Source organism: Vipera berus (assembly GCF_964194415.1).
Source record: "Vipera berus genome assembly, chromosome: 2".
Classification (NCBI taxonomy): domain Eukaryota; kingdom Metazoa; phylum Chordata; class Lepidosauria; order Squamata; family Viperidae; genus Vipera; species Vipera berus.
Window position 1 is genome coordinate 123,565,869 of NC_138203.1, and position 24,400 is coordinate 123,590,268.

At 41.6% G+C, this 24,400-nt stretch overlaps 2 protein-coding genes across 7 annotated transcripts in view; one reads left to right on the forward strand and one right to left on the reverse strand.

The window, feature by feature from the left end:
* The first annotated feature begins 85 nt into the window (after positions 1-85).
* Positions 86-23,294, forward strand: LOC308663725 (uncharacterized protein). Of its 4 annotated transcripts, none has more exons than XM_081320377.1 (11): positions 86-324; positions 4,000-4,180; positions 5,268-5,441; positions 9,461-9,618; positions 15,099-15,297; positions 16,720-16,816; positions 18,124-18,295; positions 19,354-19,473; positions 20,229-20,294; positions 21,202-21,332; positions 23,058-23,294. In XM_081320377.1, the coding sequence occupies exons 1-11, from the start codon at positions 252-254 to the stop codon at positions 23,118-23,120; spliced, it is 1,434 nt and encodes a 477-aa protein (XP_081176503.1). In that variant the 5' UTR covers positions 86-251; the 3' UTR covers positions 23,121-23,294. The 4 variants fall into 4 exon arrangements, with proteins under 4 accessions (XP_081176503.1, XP_081176501.1, XP_081176502.1 ...); XM_081320375.1 differs by having other exon boundaries at positions 93-324; positions 19,318-19,473; positions 20,232-20,294; XM_081320376.1 differs by having other exon boundaries at positions 96-324; positions 4,021-4,180; positions 19,318-19,473.
* The window catches only part of GNL3L (G protein nucleolar 3 like), a 57,778-nt gene continuing 55,261 nt past the window's right edge, over positions 21,884-24,400 (reverse strand). For all 3 annotated transcript variants that reach the window (XM_081320371.1, XM_081320370.1, XM_081320372.1), the window contains one exon: positions 21,884-24,007. In XM_081320371.1, the coding sequence (XP_081176497.1) occupies positions 23,940-24,007 (68 nt within the window). In that variant the 3' untranslated portion in view covers positions 21,884-23,939. The remainder of the gene's footprint in view (positions 24,008-24,400) is intronic.

Consider the following 24,400-nt stretch of genomic DNA (forward strand, 5'->3'; position numbering starts at 1 on the left):
ATGAGACGAGAACTGGAGGAGCGGGGAGGCAGGCAAGTCATGAGGAAACGAAAATCTCGCGAGTTGTCGTCTCAGGCAACCAACTTCCCGCGAGAAGAACAAACCAGAAGGAGAACTGCGCGAGCGCCTGCAAATGGCATTCAGCTCCGCGGAGCTCTTTTCCTCAGGCAGAGTATTGGAAGGGCCATGGTAATCGTGCGCCGAAGTTCCACGCTCTGAATCAACAAGCCAGCTAGTATTTCTTCCTCCTGATGAATATCCCGAGAACCAAGGCGGGTCGTTTCTCGCGAGAATCAACGGAACAATGCGAGAGTTTCAGTCACGGTGTTTTCAGGCTTTTTATCTCTGCTGGTTGCAAATGAGGTTTTGAAAATTACGTCATGTGAGAAACCGCCCGCGGCTCAACCGGCCTAAATCCTGAAAGTTTCATCAGCCTTCCACTGAAAGGGCAGAAACAAAGGAAACTTAGCAGCTAGAGAAAACTCCCGCGAGACTTCGTAGAACACCCACGAAATACCTGAGTCAATCGTTGCGAGGGGGGAGGCGGTGCGTTGAGACTAAATCTCGCGAGAGCTAATGACGGCTTGCGGAAGCGTGTAGCGTTTGTTTAACTTGGAGCGAGATTTCGTAGGCACTGAGCTTTGGGAGGTTCGAGGAAAGCGACGAGGGCTAGGCCGGGATAGAGGCGTCTCGGGCACCGCCTCGAAAATTAGGAATTTTCCCTCTTTTGGCATAAATTCGCGGGCGCTAGCCGGAATTCTCGCGAAAGGTTGAGAAAGAAACAAGGAAGACTTGTTTCCAAACAGACGAAACACTGGGGTGCCGCTGACGCCCTCTAGCTGTGGAGGGTTGTCTTCCCGCCCTCGCGCCCTCCTTTGCACTGCGCAGGCGTGCTACGGAACGCGTGGGGAAGCGCTTTCCTGCGCCGCGTGAGCGCGCGAAGCTGTCTGGAAAGTTCGTTCTACTTGGGAGATCACCGAGAAATCCCGAGGCTGTGATAGGCTAAGACAGGGCTCTTCAAACTTGGCCCTTTTATGACTTGTGGACTTCAACTCCCAGAATTCCTCAGCCAGCAAAGCTGGCTGAGGAATTCTGGGAGTTGAAGTCCACAAGTCATAAAAGGGCCAAGTTTGAAGACCCCTGGGCTAAGAGCTGAAAATCTGCCACCAAAAAATAAATAAATAAATAAATCTTGGAAGAACGCAGAGTCAAGCCACTCGGCTATTGGTGCTAAAACAAAATTGCAGGAATTAAATTTCATTTAAAAGAAGAACTTAAACCTTTATGAAGTTATTTCTTAAGATTAAACGGTAGCTTTGGAAGTACCAGGCACGGATTGCAAGTTTTTAGAATGGCAGTTTTAAAGTAGCATTCAAATCTGTGAGGATTTTTTTTAAAAAAAAATAGTCCAACTCGGTTGCTGATAAATATTTCCGCTGTAATCTAGGTTTATAATTCTGAGCACGTTGTAATTTCATTAGTCACAATATAAGGCCTATTGAAGTAACAGATGGGAGGAAACTTTGCCCTTTGTTTAATTAACGGAAGTTGTAGGCACTTGGAAGCTATTATTTCTGGTAGTACAAACACACCCCTAACCCATTGGTAACCAATCTAGTTTTGTAACTTTTTGAAATGGAACAAAAGCTTGCTTAACCGGATTCATCAAGTGCCATACAGTAATTTTAGCCTTTTTGTAATATCTTTCATCAGCTTCAATAAATATTACTTGCAGTTTGCAGATGCTTTCCCTCTAAACAGATTTTTCTGTTTAATGAGACAGAGTGTTTAACACAACTGATGTTAAATACTTAAAACATGCAACATTCTAACAATAGTATACTAACCTGATGTAAATTAATTCAAATTAGCTTTGTATGTAAAAATGCTTATATTAATTCTGGTTCACATATCTGAACCATAATAGATTTTGAGTTATTAAACTCTTGTGGTTTGTAAACCATAGCCTGTGACAGAGATATGAATGTAACCAATTATACTCAGCAAACTGACATATTTTAATTGTATAAGTCACATTTAGTAAATACAAACCTGATCTAGGGTCTAGTTCAGGGGTAGGCAACCTTGGCTCTTTTATGACTCGTGGACTTCAACTCCCAGAATTCCTGAGCCAGCCATGCTGAGGGGAAAGGGAGAGGTATCCAAGCTGAGCCATGCTGGCTCAGGAATTCTGGGAGTTGAAGTCCACAAGTCATAAAAGCCAAGGTTGCCTACCAGTGGTCTAGTTACATAATACAATAATCTGTAATACTAGTTATGTGTTCAATCTCACTTGGGTATATAAATAATATTTTGCTTACCTTGGTTAGTGTTTTACCCTATTGAAGAAGTTTAGTAACAGCACTAACTGTTCAATGTATGAATTACATAAACCAGTCAATTGCATTATTACATTTACATTTTACAAGAAAGTTTATTATGTACTGCATAAACATTTTAGAAAAAGAAGCTGCATACTGCACCATTCATAGCACATTATTGTAATGAGATTACCAAAAATATTGTTAAGTTTTGTGTAAGGACCATGCTATATGATTCAATTATTCAACCAGCCTTGAGTGTAACAATACATCTTGTGTTAATCCATTGATTTGTAGATCATGTTTCAAGATCTTTATTATCTCAGATTGTGACAGACAGTTATTTGGCTTAGCATATATTGTGTAAACGCAGCAAATCATTAGTTAGCATTTTAGATGAATCTAGCCAAATTGTGGTTTATAAAATAAATGATTGTTAAATATACTTCAATGTTCTTTGAATCAGACCTAACCCTTATAATATTTAGAAGCTGCAAATAAAATATAGCCACTTTCCCTGATTTCTTGATGTGTGGGCTAAAATTCACATCCAATATATAATTATGACCACAGTGGCTGAGATGAGGGTTGGAAGACAAATAGCTAGAGGATATGATTTCAGGGAAAGAAAGCTGAAATAAAAATGCTGCAAACATAAGCAAAGCATACAGACATGTTAAAAACATATTCTATGTGCTTTGATAGGCCTGCCTCATACAAATTCATGAATAACTGGATCTTTCAAAACTGGATCTTGTGTATAGATTCTTGAAAGAAAATCTGGCTGACAAGCTTATACTTTTAAAATGAATGTTCACAGAGGCTGCTTCCTTATTTATAATATGTGGAATCAGTGGCTCTATACATTGGATCATCTGTATGCAGACATACCCTTTTTCAGCAGTACAGTACTTGCATGTTTCCTAGTGTTACAAGAGCAAATAAAAAACCTTACATCTTAATATCCACGAATTTGAATTCCAGTTTTAAGGTGTTTATGGCTATCCCTTTTTCTCGTTTTAAGAACAAGGGGATTTTTTTGAAAATGTATATCCACTAGAGGGCAGCAAATATCACTTGAATTAGGGAACCACTAGACTAGAAAAACTAGACTAGGGATTTTCCCTGCACTTCTGAGCAATCTATATTCTAAATATTTTATACTACTGTAGTTAAATAAGTTACACTATATTGTAAAAAGTACAGTGTAACATAATCCAGACCACACACATTTTACTGTAATGGCTTGCACAGCAGCTGTTGATTAAATCACTACTGAATATCCCACATAAGCTATTAACTGTAATTTACAAATTAGAATGGTAAAAAACAAGAGACAGGTGAGAAAAACACCCTTGCCTACATTATGGCTGTTCTGTTGTATAGTAGAACCAAATACTAAAATCAAAAACAAGTCCTATGGTGTGATGAGGAGTAAAGCCAAACGCTCGTCGTTTAGCCAAGTTCCTACCATCATTTGAAGGCCTTCATTTCCCTATCTCTCAGGTGCTCCACCCTGGGAGGATACCCACCCAAACTTCCATCAGCAGCTTCAACTAATTTTGGCTAGTTTACCTCACTGATTGCTTTGCGGCAGTGGTTACTACCATGTGGTACCATCCAGGCAGAATGTTGCTGTTTTCTTTCTGTTTCATTGCTTGTGATTCATATTCACCAGATCCTGGCCTTCTGTCCCAAGGCAGGAGCCAGCTGCAATGGGTTCAGGAGCTAGCTCGACACCCACGATATGGACCTTGTTGGATGGAGGCCTTGAGACAATTGGATGGTGGGTGCAAGGAGATGGATGAAGAGCAGCAAAGCCGTATTGCGCTGGCATTTGCTCATTGCCACCTACAACGGTGAGTCAAGTTTCTAAGCTGAAGGGAGTCTAGAATCTGGGTTTAATCACAGGGTGGAGGAGGAAGCAAAGTTAAAATTCTAGCCACTTCTCAGTATTCCTATCCTTTTAGTTGCAAAGTGATGGGCAGGTATGCTTTCACCTATTGTAGGTGCTCCCCCTTACTAAGCACCGCTGACCTTAGAGTTGGGTACAGCTCTGGGTGTATGCTGTAGAGCAGTGATAGACAAGAAGTTTTACTGAGGTAATTTTTTTTATCTGCTCAGAGAATGTAGAATCGGAAGGGGTGAAGAACAAGAGTCAAAGCATAGGGCCTCTCTCTATCCTCAATTTGAAGCGCTTCTTGCCAGTTCTTGGGCCAACAGAAAACTATACTGGTGTGAAATTTGCTCTCCTTATTTCTGGTCTCTATCCTGCCACTGTTCCTAATCACTGCAGTCATCTGACTTCCTTCAGTGATAATGGTGACAGTGCCTAACAAGTTATGCAAACTTTATGGTTGTCTAATGTTCTAAGTCAGGAGTCTTCAAACTTGGCCCTTTTATGACTTGTGGACTTCAACTCCTAGAATTCCTCCTGGCTGAAGAATTCTGGGAGTTGAAGTCCACAAGTCATAAAAGGGCCAAGTTTGAAGACCCCCTGTTTTAAGGCCAATACATTCTATCTTACTCTTGAGCCAGGGATAAAATGCAAATAACTTCTGAGGTCGTTTAACTATCGTTGTATTGATACAACAGCAGTGAGAGCAAGCTTCGGAACAATTCAGCTGTGGCTGGATGAAGCTAATGGAGTTCATTTAGGTTCAGTAAGCTGATGCTAAATCAGGAATCTCAAAAGATTTCAGCTAAAAGTGATGTTTAATTAAGCTTTACACAGATCTATTAATAAGTGTTTTGTTTTATGGAATGCCACAAGCTGTCACTGCTATGCTACTTCCCTTGAGGACTTAGGAAGAGAGTAGGGGGCTTCTGTAGTATAGCCAGGGAAGCCACCTTTTCATAGAAGAGGATTTCCCCCCCCCTTTCCCCCTCCCCCTTTGGCTGTATAGTTTCTCCTCAACAACTAAGGTTTTGTCTTTTCCTTGACAGGTCTGGGAGGAAGTTCCCACCCTGTGAAATTGGTAGCTCCATCCGTGACTGCACACAGCACATGGATCCAGTGGCTTTTGGCGTGTACACTGAGTTTTTCACTCATGCGCACGCCATCTGTTATTTTCTTCACAATGAGGCTTGGCAGCAGCAGGCCCAAGATACTGTGCACAGGTGAGGAAAAATGGGGTTCCTTTTTGTTGTTGGTTGTTTTATATTGAAGGCTAAATTCCCTTGGGCATAAACCGCTGGGGAGGGAAGAGGAGGTTGCATGGGACAAAGCTAGTAGGTGGGTTAGGTACGGAACTAAAAGTGGGCAGGCTGCATCCTTCTTTTTCTTTCCCTTGAGCTTCTTGCCCTACAGGCTGCTGGAGAGGAAGGAATCCCTTTGTTTATACTCACTGAAACTTTTGAAGTTAGGCCTATAGCATAAACAGTTGCAAGGCTGCAGGTTACCAATCCCAAGGGTAAGAGTGCTTTATCTAGATAGAAACAGGCTAAGGAGGTAAAGAAGAAGCTTTGTCAGGGATCCTATCACCAATCTCCTAGGTGTTACTCTTGAATCCAGAAATAATCCACCAACCTTGGTGGAGCAGTGGGCTAATGCCTCCTTAAGTAACACCAGCTGCCTGCAATTAGTGCAGGTTCGCATCCCACCAGGCTCAAGGTTGACTCAGCCTTCCATCCTTCCGAGGTAGGTAAAATGAGGACCCAGATTGTTGGGGGCAATTAAGCTGACTTTGTAATAATGCCGCTTGGGGTGTGTGTGAAAGCCCTAATAAGCAGGCATATACATAGAATGAAGGCTACTGCTAAGCTTGTAAGCCGCCCTGAGTCTTCGGAGAAGGGCGGGATATAAATGGAATTAAAATAAAATAAAATAACCCTGAGGAAATTTGACAGCAACTCTTCTTTTGGTAGCTGAAGGTAGAAGGTTAAGACATTTCTTCCTACATAGAGAATTGCTTGTTAAAATGCAGGAAATCTTAACCATGGGCAAACTATACAAACAGTAGATCAATTTTAGGATTTTAAATTGCTTTGAGTGCCTTAATGAAAATAGAAGAAATTAACTGAAAAGGAAAGAGTGGAATTGGAAGCAACCTTTTGCATATTTTTAAAATTGTTTCCTGATATTGATATTACGTTGAATACAATTGTTAGTTAATGAGATGCTCTTGTTGGCATGCTTGTTGGTTAGGCCTGGGATGGTTTATAATTATGGATGAATAGATAAATAACCTTTAAGTGGCAGATTGTGCAACTAGCTGGATATCATGTGTAATTGAGGCAGCTGCTTAAAAAGTTACAGGGGCAGTATTTTGTGTCCTCAGATGCTCTGAAGTACTTTTTTTAGAATAACATTCAAAGTTTTTCCTGTTTCTTTCTGCAGTCATTCAGTCCTTGGGTGCAGGACTTTTTTTTTCCTGGAAAGGAGGAAAGGGGAGAAACCACTCTGGAGCTGTTCTTTCTCGGGGGGGGGGGTGGATGCCCATAATATTCTCTGAAGAAGATGAGGCAGGCCATAAAGAAAGATACAAAGAATACATAAAAATGCTGCATGACATAAAAGTGAGGTTGGACATAAAAGTGAGGCATAGAGAAAATGTGTGTATTAGTTGGAAGAAGAACAAGGAAATGGAAGATGCCAAACCACAAGTTCAACTGTCGGTCACACCTCATAGGCCAGCACAGAGTTCAGTTACAGCTAACCACATATGTCTCGCTTGTAGGTAACCACAAACATGGTGCCGGAAACTTAAGATGCTTAGCAAGACACCTGTGACCTTTTCTAGAGAAAAGGTTGCAAGACATTTAGCTATAATTTAGCATCGCTAAGGGGGGCTAGGGATGAGCTAGAAGGGGCCTAGAACTCATGTAACCAATCAGAGCTCATAAGTTACATTTCCGTGTTTTGCTGCTTTTGGAGACTATATATATATGTACTTGCTTTTCCATGAAAAGGTGTTCAGACATTGATATTGATTTTTGCTCTGAACCTTTTGCGCGCAAAATAAAACAAACTCCTTTTGAGTCCGGGGTCTGAGTCTCTTGATTCTGCAACAAAGAAGAGGGTTAAGCTTCCAAGGAATATCTGTTCAGTAGCAGAGCATGCTTCTTCCCCTTTTTTTTTGCAATCTACAAGGGGTGACTACTATACTTAAAATGGGACTGATTCAACAGTGTTCTTTGTCCATTGAATTGCACTGTGGGTTTGTCTTTTGCCAGTCAGCTGGTTTTTTTCATGCTTTTATCTTGGTGTGGGAAGAAAAGAGTTGCTGCTGTGTTGCGTACTTGGGTTCGTTGTGCAGGAATGAAGACGAGGCGAGTGAGTTCAGCAAAGATCACAGTTTATTGCTTGCAGGAACTGAACTGAGAAACAGGGCTGCAGATGCAGCAATTTATACCCTGGCCCCCAGGCAGCGACCAATAGGTTTGAAGCAACCTATTGCCGCCCTAGGGGCAACCAATAGCAGCACTGGAGACGGGTTGTCTGAGGAGCTGGGAGTCGTTAGCTAGCTTCCCTGCTCAAACAGCCTTCCAGCAATTACCACGTGGTGTTCCCTTAACAAAGCAAGCCCAATACATTACATGTTGAAAGACTTAAACATCTGGAAGTCAGCAGGCCTGAGTGATTTACGTGATAACTCTCTCCCTGCCAGGTCTGTAGAACCTTCAGAATTTCATTTCAACCATCAAGACTCAGTGTAATGCCCCATATCTACAGTTACATGGGGACAGGAGGTGAACGAGCCCCCAAGTGACAGTGTCATTCCCGTGTTTCCTGTGGTTATAGGCTGGTTTCTGAAGGACAGATTATCTAATGTGGGAAGCACGACCCATCAGATCTACTTGCATCTTTCTTTATCTAGCTGACACGGGGTGAAAATGGAGGAAAAAGTCTATCTAAAGAGGGGAGGTGGGGAAGCTCAGTGAGCAAGGCTATAGATTGGCTTTCTTATACTTGGGGCATAATTAGCAATCTGTGACCTGAGGAGGGGCACAGTGAAATTGGCACTTTGTGGTTCCTGCCTTTGTGTGTAATTAGAACTGGCAGTGACAATCTGGAAAAGAAATTAACACCGCAACTCAGGCTTAGATAATTGAGGAAAGGATACATGAACATGGAACAGAGGCAATGGACTTAGATAGCTGGATGTCATTATATAGCAGACCACAGTTTCCATCAGTCCAGCAGATGAACAGAAACATTTAGAAGACCACAGGTTTCCACTCTAATACCTATAGATTATAAACCCTAGTGCAGATTAGGATTTATAAACTATATTCCATGAGTATACTGGACACTACAAATGCCAACTTCATTTTACAGTATTAAAAAAATTAAACATAATCCTTATTTCTATTTAAAAAGTGCAACCCCCTTTACCCTATTCTTTTTAAAAGATAAACATGAACTATACATATTTAATCAGAAATTAATCCATAGAGTTCAGTTGGCTTTATTTTCAAATGTCTGCGCCTAGGATGGCCACGTTCCATTTGGTGAATCTGTACCAGAACAGAAGATCCAGTGACTTCCAAATCTCTGCTTCACATCAATTCTTTATTTACATGTTTGATGTCTCCCATCCAGAGATATTTAATTAATTTAATTATTAAAATAAACCAAGGCATATGCTGGGAATGTTCCCACCCCAATTTATCCACGCCAATGGGTACTTCCGAGGTTCTGGTCCAATTTTCAATATTTCACTTTTGCATAGCATGCCAAGGCTCAGCTTTGAATAAATGGATAAACGCTTCTCCTTTTCCATGTAAGCCTTTGTTGGTTTTCAAGAACATAATTTGGAAGCAAGAAAAAAGCACACAAAAACACTGCTGGAGGAAAGATGGTGATGGGATACAGTAATAGTTTAGTTGTCAACGTAGTTGACCATTAATAGGAGAGGGAGCTGGCAGGTCACTTAGGTTTCACTCCTGGGTGAAGCACGCTTATCTCTGTAGTTGTGAAAGCTTTCAATGTGGTTAATGCAGGCTGCAATATTTCCACAGACAGCCTTTGCTGATCTCACGCCAGTGGCAATGTGGCCACTGAAATGCCCAAAACAGACTTTTGGGTAGGCAAGTCAATAAAGAACCCTTTCAGGTGGGAGCCCTTTTTGGAAATATGGTGGATGGTTTACCTTGGACCACAGTGAATTACTTCCTTGTTTATCTACGCCTACCAGGCTGATCTCCTCTTCAGAAACCGTGGCCCAACAGTTGGAATCTACCAACCAGCTTGCAGAAGAGACGGCTCGGATCCAAAATGCCACCTTGCGCTCTCAGGAGCAGATCTTGCGCGATGGGGAGCTGCTATGGCAGACGCTCCGTGACTCCTCCCAAGGTGACCTGAGAACAAAGCTGCATTATTATTCCTTTTAAGAGTTTGCACTGACGGCTAGATATTAACAGAGATCACCCCTGTCTGTGTTGATGCAAAAACGTCTGGTGTCATATTGTACGGCAGGAGTTTCAATTCCTAAAAGTACTGGAATACACGACAGCATTAGTATATTGACTCAAGAAACTTCTGACACCATATTCAAGCTCATAAAAATATATCTAGAGAAACAAATTTTGGTACCCTAATTCAGTGGGGGTTTTTTTAAGTTAGTGACTTTAAAAAAAAAAGAAGCTGCTACATTGCTTGCAGCCTATGGTTTGCAAGTTAAGAAACTGGTAGTTTGGGAATCTGAATGCAAGCCAGATGTGATCCATTACATCAGCTGGGCTAATGAGTGGATTGCAAATTAATGACCTTTTCGATTTTGCACTTCTCAAAATGTTGCAGGGCAGATTTTGACTCCAGTAAACCTGTCAGAATGCACATGTTTTGGAGAATGATACATTTAGAAATGCATTATTTAAGATAATGCGTAAAAATTCATTTCATGCAAGGAAAAGTATTCCAAGCTACTTAATTTCTTTGCTTGGATTATGCTATCCAAAAACATTGCAAAGCAAGGCACAAACTTGTTATGAATAGATTTACAAGTCCATGTGTGCAAAGCTTGCTTTCCCCAGGAACTTGATAGCCTAGTACTTGTTTCATACAGATTATTGGTAGTCCTTAGAATTGGGATTCCTGCTGCTAAAATACAATTGCAATATCATGTGACCTCGTTACTTAACTATGGTAATCTTAGCAATCTTGGTTGCCATTGTAACCACAGGATTGGGTGGGTCGTTAAACAAGAAGCTCGTGTGACTGCAGTCTGAGAACAGGTGGGGGACCCAAGCAACCGGGTCAGTAGGCAAGAGCTATATGTGCAGAGTGGATGCCACAGAATCCAGGGGTGGGTGTTGTGGGCAATCAATACAAGGAAAAGCAGGAGCAACTTACAACTTCCTGCTATCTTCCCCCATTAACTTTGCTAGTGGAAAGTTGGCAGGGAAGTTCACAATAGCAATCACATGACCTTGGGTTGGCGATTCAGGGGTTGCCTGAGTCATCCTCACGTGACTGCAGGGGTATTGTGATGGTTGCAACTTTGTGGACCGGTTACATACATACTCCTCTTGTTCAGCACCATTGAAACTTTGAGTGGTCACTGAACAAGTGGTCGTAACCTGAGGACTATCTACAAATTATGTTGTTGTTGTTTTTGAGGAGCTCATTCCTATAGCAAATATTCCTACAAGCTGCCATAAGCTGAAAGCTGCAAGCAAATCTGAGATGGGGAGATTTGTTATGAAACTGGAATTGGAATTCAAGGCTCCTGAGTCAGCTCCTTAGCAGGAGCATATTTCTCAAGCCCTCTCGCACATTGTGAGAATTTTTGCTGCATTTTTAATCCCAATCCTGAAAAGCATCACTTTACAACTATCTCTAATGCATTATGTACTGTACACTTCGTACTCAAAGGCACTGCACACAGCGGCTATATATTGTGTACACATAAATACACTTGTAAATGACTACACAAAGCCATATAGCTGTCTGGAGATTAGGGAGGGGTACCAGTCAGCTGTTACTGTGCCAGTCTAAAGTAGTAAAGCCACATTCTAGCAGGTATGCTTAGAAAGACATGGAGATGCCTTATACCGAGTCAGAGTGTTTAGGTGTATAGTTTGATGATACCACCCACTCAGGTTAGCAGACGTTCTTCAAGGGGAATGCCCTTCCAAGCCTACAATGACTAGAAACATTAACTGGAATTATCGAAGTTTAATTTAGTTTAATTTGCAAATGTGTATTATGGACCTTGAACGCCAAGAGCCTCTTCTCACTTTTGAAAATTCAGGAGGAGTTTAGACTTATTTACCCTTATGGTTGACCTTATATTTCATACTGCTTGGTCAACTCAACCTAACTCAGTCTTGCCATAAGGATTGCATAAGAAGCTACCAAGCTTTGGGGACTTCCGAGTGGCAAGGCTCTGTCAATGGCGGTCATTTTTGACCGTCAGCCCCATTGTTCCGTTCAAATCATGAAAACAGCAACTATCAGCTGTTTTGCGGTTTGGGAATCCCCCCTTCGGGAGAAGGGGGGTGAGCATTCAGGTAGAGGTAGAGCTCCCCTAGATCCCCAGAATGATTAGTCTGGGGAGCGAAGGGCAAGAGCTCCCTCAGAACCTGAATTCAACTCCGGACTTGGGGACTCCTCTGTTTTAAGGCTTTAAAACAGAGCAGGATGCTGCAACCATCCCTGCACTCAATATTGTACTTTGGATTACTCAGACGCAGGCAGAGCTGAGCAGGAGAATATTGAAACAGCAAGTATATGATCTTTAACTCCAGTTTAACTTAAAAGAAGGGGAGGAAGATGGCGCTGGAATAAATTTTTGGAGAAAGCAGGAAGAACAAAAGAATAAGGAAAATAAAATAAAAGATCAAGGAGTAAGACAGGAAGTGGATTTTTAAAGCTGTAAAAGACTGTTAAAACATTTGAAGTTGGTTTAAAAGAGGTTTAAAAGATTTGGATATTTAACAGTGAAGCAATAAAGTTGCAATTTGGGCAAAAAAGTGAAAGTGAGAAACGAAAGTTAATTGGGTGTTAAAATGGCTTCCAAATCACATAGATTTACTGTCTCTAAAAGTGCGGGGGCATTATCAGTTCAACAATCTGGATTTCAGACATTGATGCCATCCCCCGCAGCACCTACACCCACATTAACATTAAAAGATTTACAAGATGCTTTAAAACTTCAATCCGAGCAAATGGCAGAGCTTATTAATGAGAAAAATAAGGAAATACGAGAGGATATTTTGCTGGTATTTCAGAGATTGACAGTTTGTATTGAGAGTCTGGATGAACGTGTGGAAGAAGTTAATCAAAATAATTTGCTATTGGAGGCTAAAATGTGTGAAGCCGAGAATAAAATGGATAAAATTGATGATGAGGTGGTAATGATACAATATAGAGACATGGAGTTTGCTTTGAGGATAAGAGGTCTGAAAGAAAATCCACAAGAAAATTTGGAAGAGATATTGGCAAAAGCTGTAGCGCCTATTTTGGGTTGGCGAGATGAAGATATTATATTGGAAATAGATAAAATATTTCGTGTCAACTCCTGGATTGCTAGGCAAAGAAAATTACCAAGAGATGTGGTTGTTTATTTCACAAAGAGAACGATTAGAAATGCGATTATTCAAGCTTTTTATAATAACAGATTTAAAGTGGCTGATCAAGAGGTCTTAATTTTGAAAGAAATTCCACCAAGAATTTTAAGAAAAAGGAAAGAGTTTGTTTTCCTGACAGATGAATTAAAAAAAATGACAGATCCAGTTTAGATGGGAGATACCAACTGGGATAGTGGTGAATTATGCTGGTACAAGATATCGTCTTAATACAGTTCTGAAGGCACAAGATTTTTATTGTAATATACTGAAAGCAGACTCACCGCCATCCCCAGAATTTGAAAGAGGAAAAGAAGAAAGAGCGCGACAGATACAATCGGAAGGCATACAGCGAGATGAAGAAATCACCTCGCTGATTTCAAAAGAAGTACAGCAAACTCTGAAAACTGCGCAGCCCTTGGCTTCATTAGAAGAATCAAAGGCCCTGAGAGTGACACGGGCTGCAACCAGACGAAAGGCACAACAACAACAGCAACAGAAACAGTATCCTACAATTACAACTCAAGAATCTACTAATAGTGAAGTAGTGGGGGCAGCGAGATCAAAGATGCAGATTCTTGAGGATCTGCAAGCTACGCTTCGAAAGCATTAAGTTGCAAAAGATGGTAACAAAGTTTCTATAAAATAATTCAATGGGATTATAAATCGTGTATTTTAATGGAAGACTGGAATGGAGTGCTGGATAAACAGAAAGATAAAAAAGGACCTTTTAAAAGTACTCCAATCATGCAAGATTGCCTAAATTCTTTTTTGATTTGAAAGATGGGATGTGATTTATTATACGGTTGGTATGTATATTAATTGTATGATAAAAAGGTGGATAATGCTTTTATAGAAAATATAAGTTTGGGATTTAAACATGATGTGATTACATATAAAGATATTTTTAGACTGGAAAGAAATGTATGGCAGTTAAAGCCATTTAATATTTTAAAAGAAGGAAAAATAGTACAAACTTGGTTTCAGTATGGCCAGATATAAGTTAGATGGAAAGAAATTTGGTAAAACAAATTAGAGATCAAAGTTAAGTGCATATAAGAGGGATACATAATGTATTGATAGAAATAGGTGCAGAAATGGAAATTTTTTTAATTTTTTTTTTAATCCCGTTTATATCCCGCCCTTCTCCGAAGACTCAGGGCGGCTTACAATTTAAGCACAAACCAATGTGCTTAGCAATAGCCTTTGTTAAAGATTGTATGATAAAATGGGCCCAGAATATTCAGGAGTTAATAACGATAGATACCTGGGGAAAAATTTGGGTCAGAAATGTTAAATTTATTTAGGCACAAAATTTATGAGAGAATTTTTATAAAATGTTTTATAGATGGTATTTAGATTTTAAAAAATTTGCATGTATGTATTCAAATTATCAATCTAAATGTTGCAATGTACTATCATATATGGTGGACTTGTTGGGTATTATTACAGATTGTACTGTTATAGAAACTAAATTGATGTTGAATTTAATGACAGCAAGACTTTTGGTTTCGCAATACTGGAAGAAGGAGGAACTGCCTACTATAGAAGAGTGTCAGGAACCTGTCAGGAAATTTCTCCTTAGTTCTAGGTTGCTTCTCTCCTTGACTAGTTTCCATCCGTTGCTTCTTGTCCTGCCTTCAGGGGCTTTGGAGAATAGCTTGACTCCCTCTACTTTGTGGCAGCCCCTGAGATATTGGAAGGCTGCTATCATGTCTCCCCCTCATATCTCTCTTCATTGAACTAAAGGTAAAGGTTCCCCCGCACATGCGTGCTAGTCATTTCCAACTCTAGGGGCCGGTGCTCATCTCCGTTTCAAAGCCGAAGAGCCAGCGCTTGTCCGAGGATGTTTCCGTGGTCATGTGGCCGGCATGACTAGACGCCAAAGGCGCACGGAACGCTATTATCTTCCCACCATAGTGGTTCCTATTTTTCTACTTGCATTTTTTACGTGCTTTCGAACTGCTAGGTTAGCAGAAGCTGGGACGAGTAACAGGCGCTCACTCTGTTGTGCAGCACTCGGGATTCGACCCGCCAAACTGCCGACCTTCTGATCGACAAGCTCAGCGTCCTAGCCCACACCCAATTCCAGGAACCGTTCCTTGTAAGTTTTAGCCTCCAGTCCCCTGATCATCTTTGTGTGTAAGTGGCCCAAATAATCATTTTTTTAAAAAACAGTCACAAACCAGCATTAAGTGCCCCAAATAAGACACCCAGTTTGTCTGGGAGGGCAACAGCTCCTTGTCCTTCCTCTCCCTTCTGCAGGTATACAGCAGGCCTTCCGAGAACTGCAGAATTCAGCCATCGAGCAACAAGTGGCCTTTGCAGAGATCTTTAATCGGGTGACCTTCCTGCACCGCTTTGTAGTGGGGGAATCCAATGCTCTCTATTCTGTCTTCTTCCATCTTTTGAGTGGTGTTTCTGCACTGCTGCTGACCTCTAGCCAGCGGACTGCAAGAGCTCGGTGAGGAAAAAACCCCAGAAGAACATAAAATGCCCTTGATTGCTCAGTGTCCCGGTCCACCTCAAAACAACTGGATCAGGAATGCAGGGGGAGGGTTCAAGACTTCCTTGAAGGCATCCGCAGGTGTATTTCTTGGTGCAACAAGAAGTGATACAAGGTGTTTTAATGGCTTTCATTGTCATCTATGAGCGGCCCAGTGTTAGGTTGCCTAAGACGGGCAGTTATCTAAATATTTTCAATAAATCAAATAGCCTTTGACATAATCAAGCCCAAGTAATTTGGTCACATAAGGTACTATTCTTTTTCTGCTAGAATTGATTAGACTGTGAAAGAGGAACTGTAGAGGATCCTTTTCTTATACTGAACATCCCCAGTTTTAATTCCAAGGAATTCCAGGCATTGCTAGGATTTAATGGCTTCTGAAAGTTTGGAAAGCCAATGTCAATTGGTGTTGGCAGTGTAAGACCAAAGATCTAACACAGTGTAAGGCAGTTCCACTGTTTGCCTTCCCTGCAGTTGTTCAGCAATCATACCATCAGACTGCAGTAAGTGAAAATTTAGTATGGATGATCCTCAACTTACAACCATTTGTTTAGCAACAGTTCAAAGTTACAGTGGCACTGAAAAAAGTGATTTATGACTGGTCCCCATGGTCACGTGATCAGAATTCGGGCACTTGGCAACCAGCATGCATTTATGATGGTTGCAGCACCCTGAGGTCGTATGATCACCATTTGTGATCTTCCCAAGCAAACAAGCAAAGCTGGATTTGCTCAGTGACTGTGGGATTCACTTAACAACTGAAGTGATTCTCTTAACTGTGGCAAAAAAAAGATCATAAAATTGGCTGCAACTCACAACCGCCTTGCTTAGCAATGGAAAATCTGGTCCCAATTGGTCATAAGTTGAGGACAGCCTGTATAAGACTAGACATTTCTGCATACGGGTGCCATAGGAAAAAAATTGAAGATTCAGAGGGTTTTTTTTACTCTTTTTGTAGATGACAGCAGATGAGGAAATAGTAAGGTATCTGCAACAAATGGGAAGTAGGGGCAAGTTGTATTTATTCAAAACACTGCATTTATTATTTATATAGTGTTCCTGTTTTCAGCATTAAGCAAATGTAAACTCTCTTCTGTCCCAAAGTTGGCATCTCACCTTTTGCCATCCGCAGTAGGTCTAGTCAAAGCTTGGTAAAGGTGCAGTTCAATTTCTATGCCAAAATTTCTTCTCCATGTATACACAGTATGAGGACTAAAAATTAGCTACCTTTCGAAAGGAAGCTGGAATTGTCCAAAGGTGTAATTGTACAAAAACCGTAAGAATCCGTTCTTCTGTGAATGGAAGCCATGGTCATGTGGACTGTGAAAATATATTCTACGCTTTCTCTTAATGGCCTTTTATTCCCCCTTTTATCTCCAGGCTCATTTTGCTGACCTTGGTGGGAGCTAATATTTATCTGGAACGTGTCATTTGCAATGTTCTCCTGGATCGTTCAGAAGAGGGCTACGACCCTACGGTAGGGTCATTCCTTTGCAATAGCAAATGGAGAGAGAAAAAGACAAGATGGGTTACCAAAAATAGGCTGTGCCTGCGGGGAGGCTTTGATGCTAATCTCAACTGAGGAACTGTCTTACTGTTCCAGCACAAATGACTTGATGAGTTTTTGTCCCCAGGTCTTTGCCTGCAGTGTCATGATGTCATGCTCACCCTTGTTAAGGGACAGTGGCTGCAATTAAATAAGCTTTTTTGGGGGGGGAAGCGTAGAGCTAGAGGAACAGCTAAGCGGAACTAAATGATTCTGAGGAAGTTGAATTCTCACCTTAATTTGATTCAGTGAAGAGTCTGGAGGATTGTTTTGTTATTAGCAAAATGCATGAGGGCACAAAGTAGCCATACTTTAGGAATAAAAACTGAATTTCTAAACATTGCCACCCTTACATTTGAATTAAGTTGATAGGTATTTACTGAAGCCGGAACCCAAGTGCCGGGTTCACTGATGGGCTGTCCATGTAGTGACAGAATGTGATGAAAAATTATAGCTAAGGGTTTCAGTGCCAGAACAATTAAATGCTAATTTATTTGTTGAAATTAGGCATCCCTGGTATTTGTTTTGTTTCTCTTTTGCATTATTTAGAGTCCAGTTATTGTAGTTATCCATTACTCTGCTTCTGTTAGGCATACAATCACAACACCATCCCTCAAGAAGTCGCACATCCTGATTATATATGATTACTGAGATTTTAAATAATAAGTCTCACTAACAGTACTGCATTATACTCAGAAAATCCTCTCCCTACACTTTGATTGGCCCCTGAAAAAAGCCCCTTATGATGCCAAATGGGGACTTTGTGTCTCTCAATAAATGCAACGAGAAAGAGGGATACAGGTTTTTTATTTTTTTTTCATGCTGAAATTCTGATTGAAAGAGATTTCCCTCTTCTTAAGTGATAATTTTTTTTAAAAAAAATCAAATCGGGCAGAAGATTTAAATCTAGCATGTTGTTAGAACTTCGTCCAGTTATCAGCCTGAGGTTCATCCAAGCGTTACAAAGCATTTTTTCATATATCTTTCTGACGCTGCAAGGCATCAGAAATTTTAGGGCATCAGTCCAATATAATTTCAGCCATGAAGTATTGAGAGTTAGGGTTAGGGAATTGCACCTTGCTGCTGTTCATCGTGAGATATGAGAACCCTCCATGACCCAGTCTGAAGTAAGAGAAGGCAGGGTTTCTTTGCTGAGGTTTAAGGAAGCGTAAAGCCTCACGGTTGCCCATCTCTTAGTGACTGAATGAGGACAGTCGGCTGATTTATCCTCCTCTTAGGAAAGCATCTCCTTCTGGGTCGGCCTGACGCGGCGGATTTTTGCTTGCCTGTGCGCAGCTGTACTAGCTTCTTTCATTTGGACCTACAAGGACCCAGCCAAACAGAGCCAAGAGGTGCTGCAGAGTCTGCAGGAAACTCGGAAGGAGATTCAGCAACTTTTACAAGAAACTGGTAATGAAAGAGGAGCAATGTGCGGTTGTGGGCTTGAGGAGGAGGAGGAAATGGCTTGGCTTTGCCCAAGGAGTACTCTTGGGTCAGACCTTTGGATAGAAGAGGCAGAGATGGGAGCTGGTGCTTCTGCCCGTCTCCAGGTTGGGGATGCTAATCAAGGGGAAGGCGTACAGGAAGGAAGGCAGTTGGCTGAAAATAGGGAAAGGCTTGGGCACGTACAAGCACTTCGGGTTGTTCAGCTGGTTCCATGTCAAAGGGCTGGGTGCTCGCGCAATATGTACGAATGCATCACTCCGTCTTTGACACGAAGAATAGAAGATTGGAGAGCTGTGGTTGCCCAATGATTGCTCGCTAGCATCTCCCTCCTCCTTTTGCCTGACAGAAGAATATGCAAGTGCTTTAGAGAGTGACATGGGTCCCTCTGTCTGCATTACAAGTAAATGAGACATGGAGTTGGTAAAACCATGTCATGAGAAAACCCAGAGGCTTCAGCCTGCACGCGGGGGCTCTAGACCTGAATAATTAGGACATGATATAACAATCCTATAGGGACGCAGTGGCTCAGTGGGTTAGGACGCTGAGCTTGTCGATCAGAAAGTCGGCAGTTTGGCGGGTCGAATCCCGAATGCCGCGTAGCAGAGTGAGCGCCCGTTACTCGTCCCAGCTTCTGCCAACCTAGCAGTTCGAAAGCACGTAAAAATGCAAGTAGAAAAATAGGGACCACCGCGGTGGGAAGGTAACAGCGTTCCGTGTGCCTTTGGCGTCTAGTCATGCCGGCCACATGACCACGGAGACGTCCTTGGACAAGCACTGGCTCTTTGGCTTTGAAACGGAGATGAGCACCGGCCCCTAGAGTCAGAAACGACTAGCACGCACGTGCGGGGGAACCTTTACCTTTACCTTTTTATAACAATCCTACTATAGTATGATCTTCTCTGGCCCAGGATGTAGAATGCAAGCATGTCAGGTTTCTAGATCTCGATAGGTTCTTCTCATCACGTGCCGCCTGTTTTTTTTTCCAGAGAGGCTGTTGGCTAAACCGGAGCTTCTCTTTCAAGGCACCAAGCCAAGAACAGGAAAGGAGGTATTGACTGAAGTGGGTGTCTCAAAGCTGCTGTTCTGTTCAGAGAAGAGAGCTGAAACGGACGCAAAGGAGTCTTGGGCTGAATACCAGAGAAGTGAGTGCCATCTTGGTGGAGGAATTGGAAAGTAGCAGGTAGCATTGGGAACACTTAGTGACTAAAGGTCAGGTCCCGGAGAAGGGGGGAAGCACAATGCTAACTCTCCCGCCCTCTGTGAAACTCTGTTGGATGGTTCTGCCTAGATCTCTCTCTGTTCCTGACCTACCTTAGCAGATTGCCATGATGCCGAAATTTGGTTCTGAAGGAACAGCAAACTTCGAAAGAAGTAAACTTTGGGAGCTGCTGCTTGCTGCAATTGTGTTTTCAAGTTATATCCGATGCTTCCCCCCCCTCCAATTAAACAAATAGGCTCAAACAGACTACTTCCATTTGAACCCTTTTCCGGGAATTGCTGACCTTGATTGACTCGGTCTATGTTTGCACACTGAACCCCAACAAGTAGTCAATCACATTTTAGTCTAATGTGTTTTGCAAACCTGCTTTGTGTATTTAGTTTATAATTCAGTATTTTGTACCAATCCAGACAGTGCTACCATTCCATAGGGAAGTATGTCTACAAATACAAACTTACCATTTTATGGCATATAACATGACTGCAGTCTACTCTCCTCTGCGCTATTAATCTCACAAATATACTTGCAGAAAGGCAAGGGGAGAGACGGCTTTTGATTAATGCTGGAAAGAACCCTATCTGATAAACGTTAGAAAAAATTCTTTGGAAAGGACAGTGCCTTGTCAATATGCATCTCTAACAAGTGCTTCATGGAACTTTGTTGTAATCCTTTCTCCAGCAGACTGTGAAAACCAAGGATGGGCTGTAAAGCAGTTGAACTACAAAAATAACCTGGAGGTAATTGGTAAGTGGGCAATAATTGCTGTTTGTAGACTTTTAGGTTATTTACAGCTCTACAAAGAATCTATTGAGGACAAGTGTAGTTAAGCACAGGGCTAGAAACCCAGAGGTCTCTGAGTTCTAGACCCACCTTAGGCACAAAGCCCGCTGGGGAGACTTTGAGCCAGTCACTCTTTCAGCCCTAGGAAAAAAGCAGTGGCAACCACCTCTGAAAACTTGCCAGGCAAAATCACGAACCTGTCCGGGCAGTCGTCAGAAGGCAATGAAGAAGAAGAATGAATGAATGAATGAAGCTACAATGGTGTAAAGAAATCCCTTTTGGGTTCACTTAGCACTGGACATATTGGCTGGGCCTGCCAGGAGTAATCCAACAGCACACGGAAAGCCATAGACTCCTTGTATGTACTGTAGATATATCAAGCCCAATGCAGAGTGCGTGTGTATGTTCCGCATTCTGCTTTATGAGGCTTTTAAAGCACATCCAAGACTAGCCTTTCTCTCACAGCCTTCTCTACACATCAACAGCAGTTGGGGCTCTGCTGTGGCTCCTATCTGAAGACGGCAAGAATTGTTCCTTTTCACTAGCAGCAGCAGCAACAGCCTTCTTGTGAAACTTCCCAGTTTGGGAGGTTTGTTTGGGTAGGAGAGAAGGATTTTAGGCAACTGGTAAAGATTTGGCTATTCAGATAAAATCTTCTCTTGGGAGACCATTAAGGTGTATTAACATGAGTCAATCTTCAACATTCTCAGTAATTCTCATGTGTTAGATCGGTGTTTAAGCAAATGTGCTTGCATAGAACAGGTCTGGCTCCCAAAGGCTGGTATAGTCTCACAGAATGGAATTTGCACTCATTTCTAAGAGCATCTTTGAAAGTCATCAGTGCAGTGGTTTGGTTTTTTTTTTCTATCAGAGATGCGGACTAGCAGCTCCAGGCAGAGAGGATGGCCATCTTCCCAGCCTCGTCATTCATTGCTTTGCCAGCAAAGGCAATCCCAAAACGTTGCCACTCAGCTGCTGACAATCTCTATACCAGTGGATGGGGTGAGTTAAAGCCAAGTGCCACATCAGGTCGTTTGGTGAAAAAATTGTTCTACAGAAGAAACCATGCTGCTAGTAGGGATCCTGGGAGTTAAGAGTGTAACATGCACGGAGGACACCTGATCATGAAATATTCAAGGGACTTCTCTATCCTGCTGTAGAATTTTGGGAGCTTAAACAATCCTCCACTTTCCCTTAAAAGTCCCTAAAATATACAGTATGCTAAATGCCCTCATGTTGCTTAGGCTGATTCCCAAGCTGTGTTTTGGAGTGGGGGAGTGAGGGATATTAAGCTAAAAGTAGGGGGAAATGATTTAGAAGCAATAACACTGCAGAGGAAAGAATTATTTTCCAAGAATTCACCGTGACCAAGATATTAAGCTGGGCTGAAAATCTGCAGTGTTCCAGTTCACTTATTTAAATTTGTAGACTAAATTATGGTAAATAGTGGGGATGGGGGTGGGGTTTTTCCATTCTGAACTTAACTACGCTTCTAAATCGGGGGAGGGGAGAAAGGGTAATGAAGCATCCATGATTGCAGCACTTTCTCAAGTTTTGGGAACTTTATTCCAGCCCCTGGTTCACTTTTACATTTCAGCAGATACTGCACATTTTCTATAAATTTGCACTTGTTTTACATTTTGCATCCTTCTCAGACTTTTACGGCATGCATTTAGCCTACATACTTTCTGCTACCACATGACAGAATTCAGTAATTAGTTTACTCACGGTTGCTTACCTTTCAAATCCTGGATTGAATTGATAACAAATGCTGTGTGTGTCACAATATATTTGCATAATTCTGTTTCTGATTTTGAGAATTTTTTTAAAAAAAAAATGGGTCAAGAAACAGCCTGACTGATGGAAAAGGGCTTACCGCATTGGTGTAGAATTAGGACCAGTAGGTTTCCCGTCTCGTGCACATTTGAGAAATAGCTTGTATATTATACTATGCTAATGTTAGAATATTCCTGCTCTAATTACATTGTTTTCGGTCATGTAACAGCAAAAAGGAAACAGTGCTGAGATTTCACAAACCTTTCAAGGTCATGCTATTACTCTGCAGCAGAAATACTTCTTTAAACATGCTTCTCTAAAAAAAATGTTTTTCCCCGAGTGTCTCTGCAGAAATATAACTTTTCATTCTTTTAAGAAGCACACTGCATCATACACAAAACTCTTCTGCCAGCACGGGGCAGTTACGTTTCTTACCTGACAATCAATGAATAGCCCAAGGACCGAGGCCCCATTCATTCATTCCATTTATATAGCCACCCATCTCACATTTATGACTCTGGGCAGCTTATAATTAAATGAATAATAAAGCAGGCCTGTGGATATTCTCTGCATCTGAGGAACTTCTTGCTCCAATGTGATGGGCCTGTGCCATTCACTCAGTCAGAAGAGGCCTTCTCTGGAGCCCTAGCCAAGAAATTTCAGCTAGTGGGGTCAAGAAGAGCAGTGGTTCCTGCACTGTGGAACGCCTTGTCTCTAGAGGAAAGATCCACTTCCACCCTCCTGGCCTTCTGAAAGTGCCTTAAAATTGAGTGAGAGACAAAAGCTCATCCCCATACCATCCATGCTTTTGATATTAACTTTTTATTTAATTAACACTTTTAATGCTTTTGTATTTATGCTTTTACATAATTGTAGCTGGCCAGAATCAGCCTGGATAGTGAGAGGGGCAGCTATAATTTTAATAGGTAATGTTTGTCTTGCCTGTTACAGGCTCCGCGGTACAACCTTCGGAGCAGGCAGTCTCTACAACATCCAGACTCTTTCACAAGCTGATAGGCCTGAGCCCCAGACGTCAGCAAGAAGAGCCAAAGAGGTATCAATAACCCCACGGATGCAGCTGAAGGAAGCAGCATCTCTTTTGGCAAGGTTTTTGGTCAATAATCGTATTTATTTGAGTAAGCAGATCTGGGACATATGATTCCTTTATTTGATTTTCTCCGAGTATCCTAAAATCTTTGAAGATATTAAAGAGTTCAGCCAGATATTATTATGCCTGAGTTTGATATGGCCTGCCTATTCTTAATTGAGCTGTTTTTAATTTTCAGTCCCTGGTTGTCAAGAAAATAGATCAACAGAGAGAAACGGTTACAGAGATTTTTTTTAAATTAATTTTAATTAACTCTAGAATTTCTCCCCATACACAATTTGGCCCGGTAACCTCCTCCTTTTTGCAACTCTGACTAGAAGGGAAGTGTCCCCGAGTCCCTGTTCTCAAGAACGGCATTCCTGTGTGCTCTTTTAGAAGAAGAGCCGAACTAATACCTCAGCTTGTACCTCTGTTCAATTGAATCTGGCACTGAAGACACTTGAGACTGAGTTGGAACAAGATTTTCTTTTCTGTAAATCTGCTGTAATATGAAGAGCCAGATCTGAGACAATGTTAATGCAATTACACCCTTATTTTAACAGTCTGATTTTAACCTGTTCAATAAACTTTTTTGGCAAAATAGCTCATTAGTTCTTCCTAGGCCTGCAGAGATCCGTTCCACAATGATGCATGGGTATGATGGGAACTTTTTTTCTCCTACGGGTGTGCCACGCTGAAACAGTCTTCCTGAGGTAGATCGATAGCAGCCCAGCATCCAATTTGCCTCAGTCATCCTTCAAGCTGAAATTCATGGCTGCTGTCAGGCTTGCCGATAGCTTGGTTGCAATTTTGTCTGTGGAGAAAGGCAAAACGGGATTAGAATCTAAACTGTTTGTGCAGGTTTTTAACATACACAGGCAAGAGGGGAATCCCCGTTGCTCTGTGTTCAGGCATTTTGCAATGTGCTTTTATTTTAGTGTTTTATTATTAAGCCAAACTTCTTTATGATTGCTACTTCCATAAAAATGAGGGCAAGAAACACCACAATTAGTAATTACAAATGACAAGGTTTATGAACCTTTCCCTTTAAAGAGAAAGAAATGAACAAACCAAGGAACTGTTTCCCCAAATATGATTTCCTTACTCTTCTCTGTGAGGGGAAAAGAGGGTATTGGGGAAATCACGATCCATTGTCAGCCCTTCAAGGCAGACCAGGTTAAAGAACCAATGCTGTATAAATTAATGC

Excerpts from the sequence above, each read along its gene's own strand:
- LOC308663725 (XM_081320374.1), top strand. The coding sequence starts at position 252 with ATGAATATCCCGAGAACCAAGGCGGGTCGTTTCTCGCGAGAATCAACG. Across the intron at positions 19,474-20,228 it reads TTGGGCTGAATACCAGAGAA|CAGACTGTGAAAACCAAGGA; the intron begins GTGAGTGCCATC and ends TCCTTTCTCCAG. Across the intron at positions 20,295-21,201 it reads AAATAACCTGGAGGTAATTG|AGATGCGGACTAGCAGCTCC; the intron begins GTAAGTGGGCAA and ends TTTTTCTATCAG.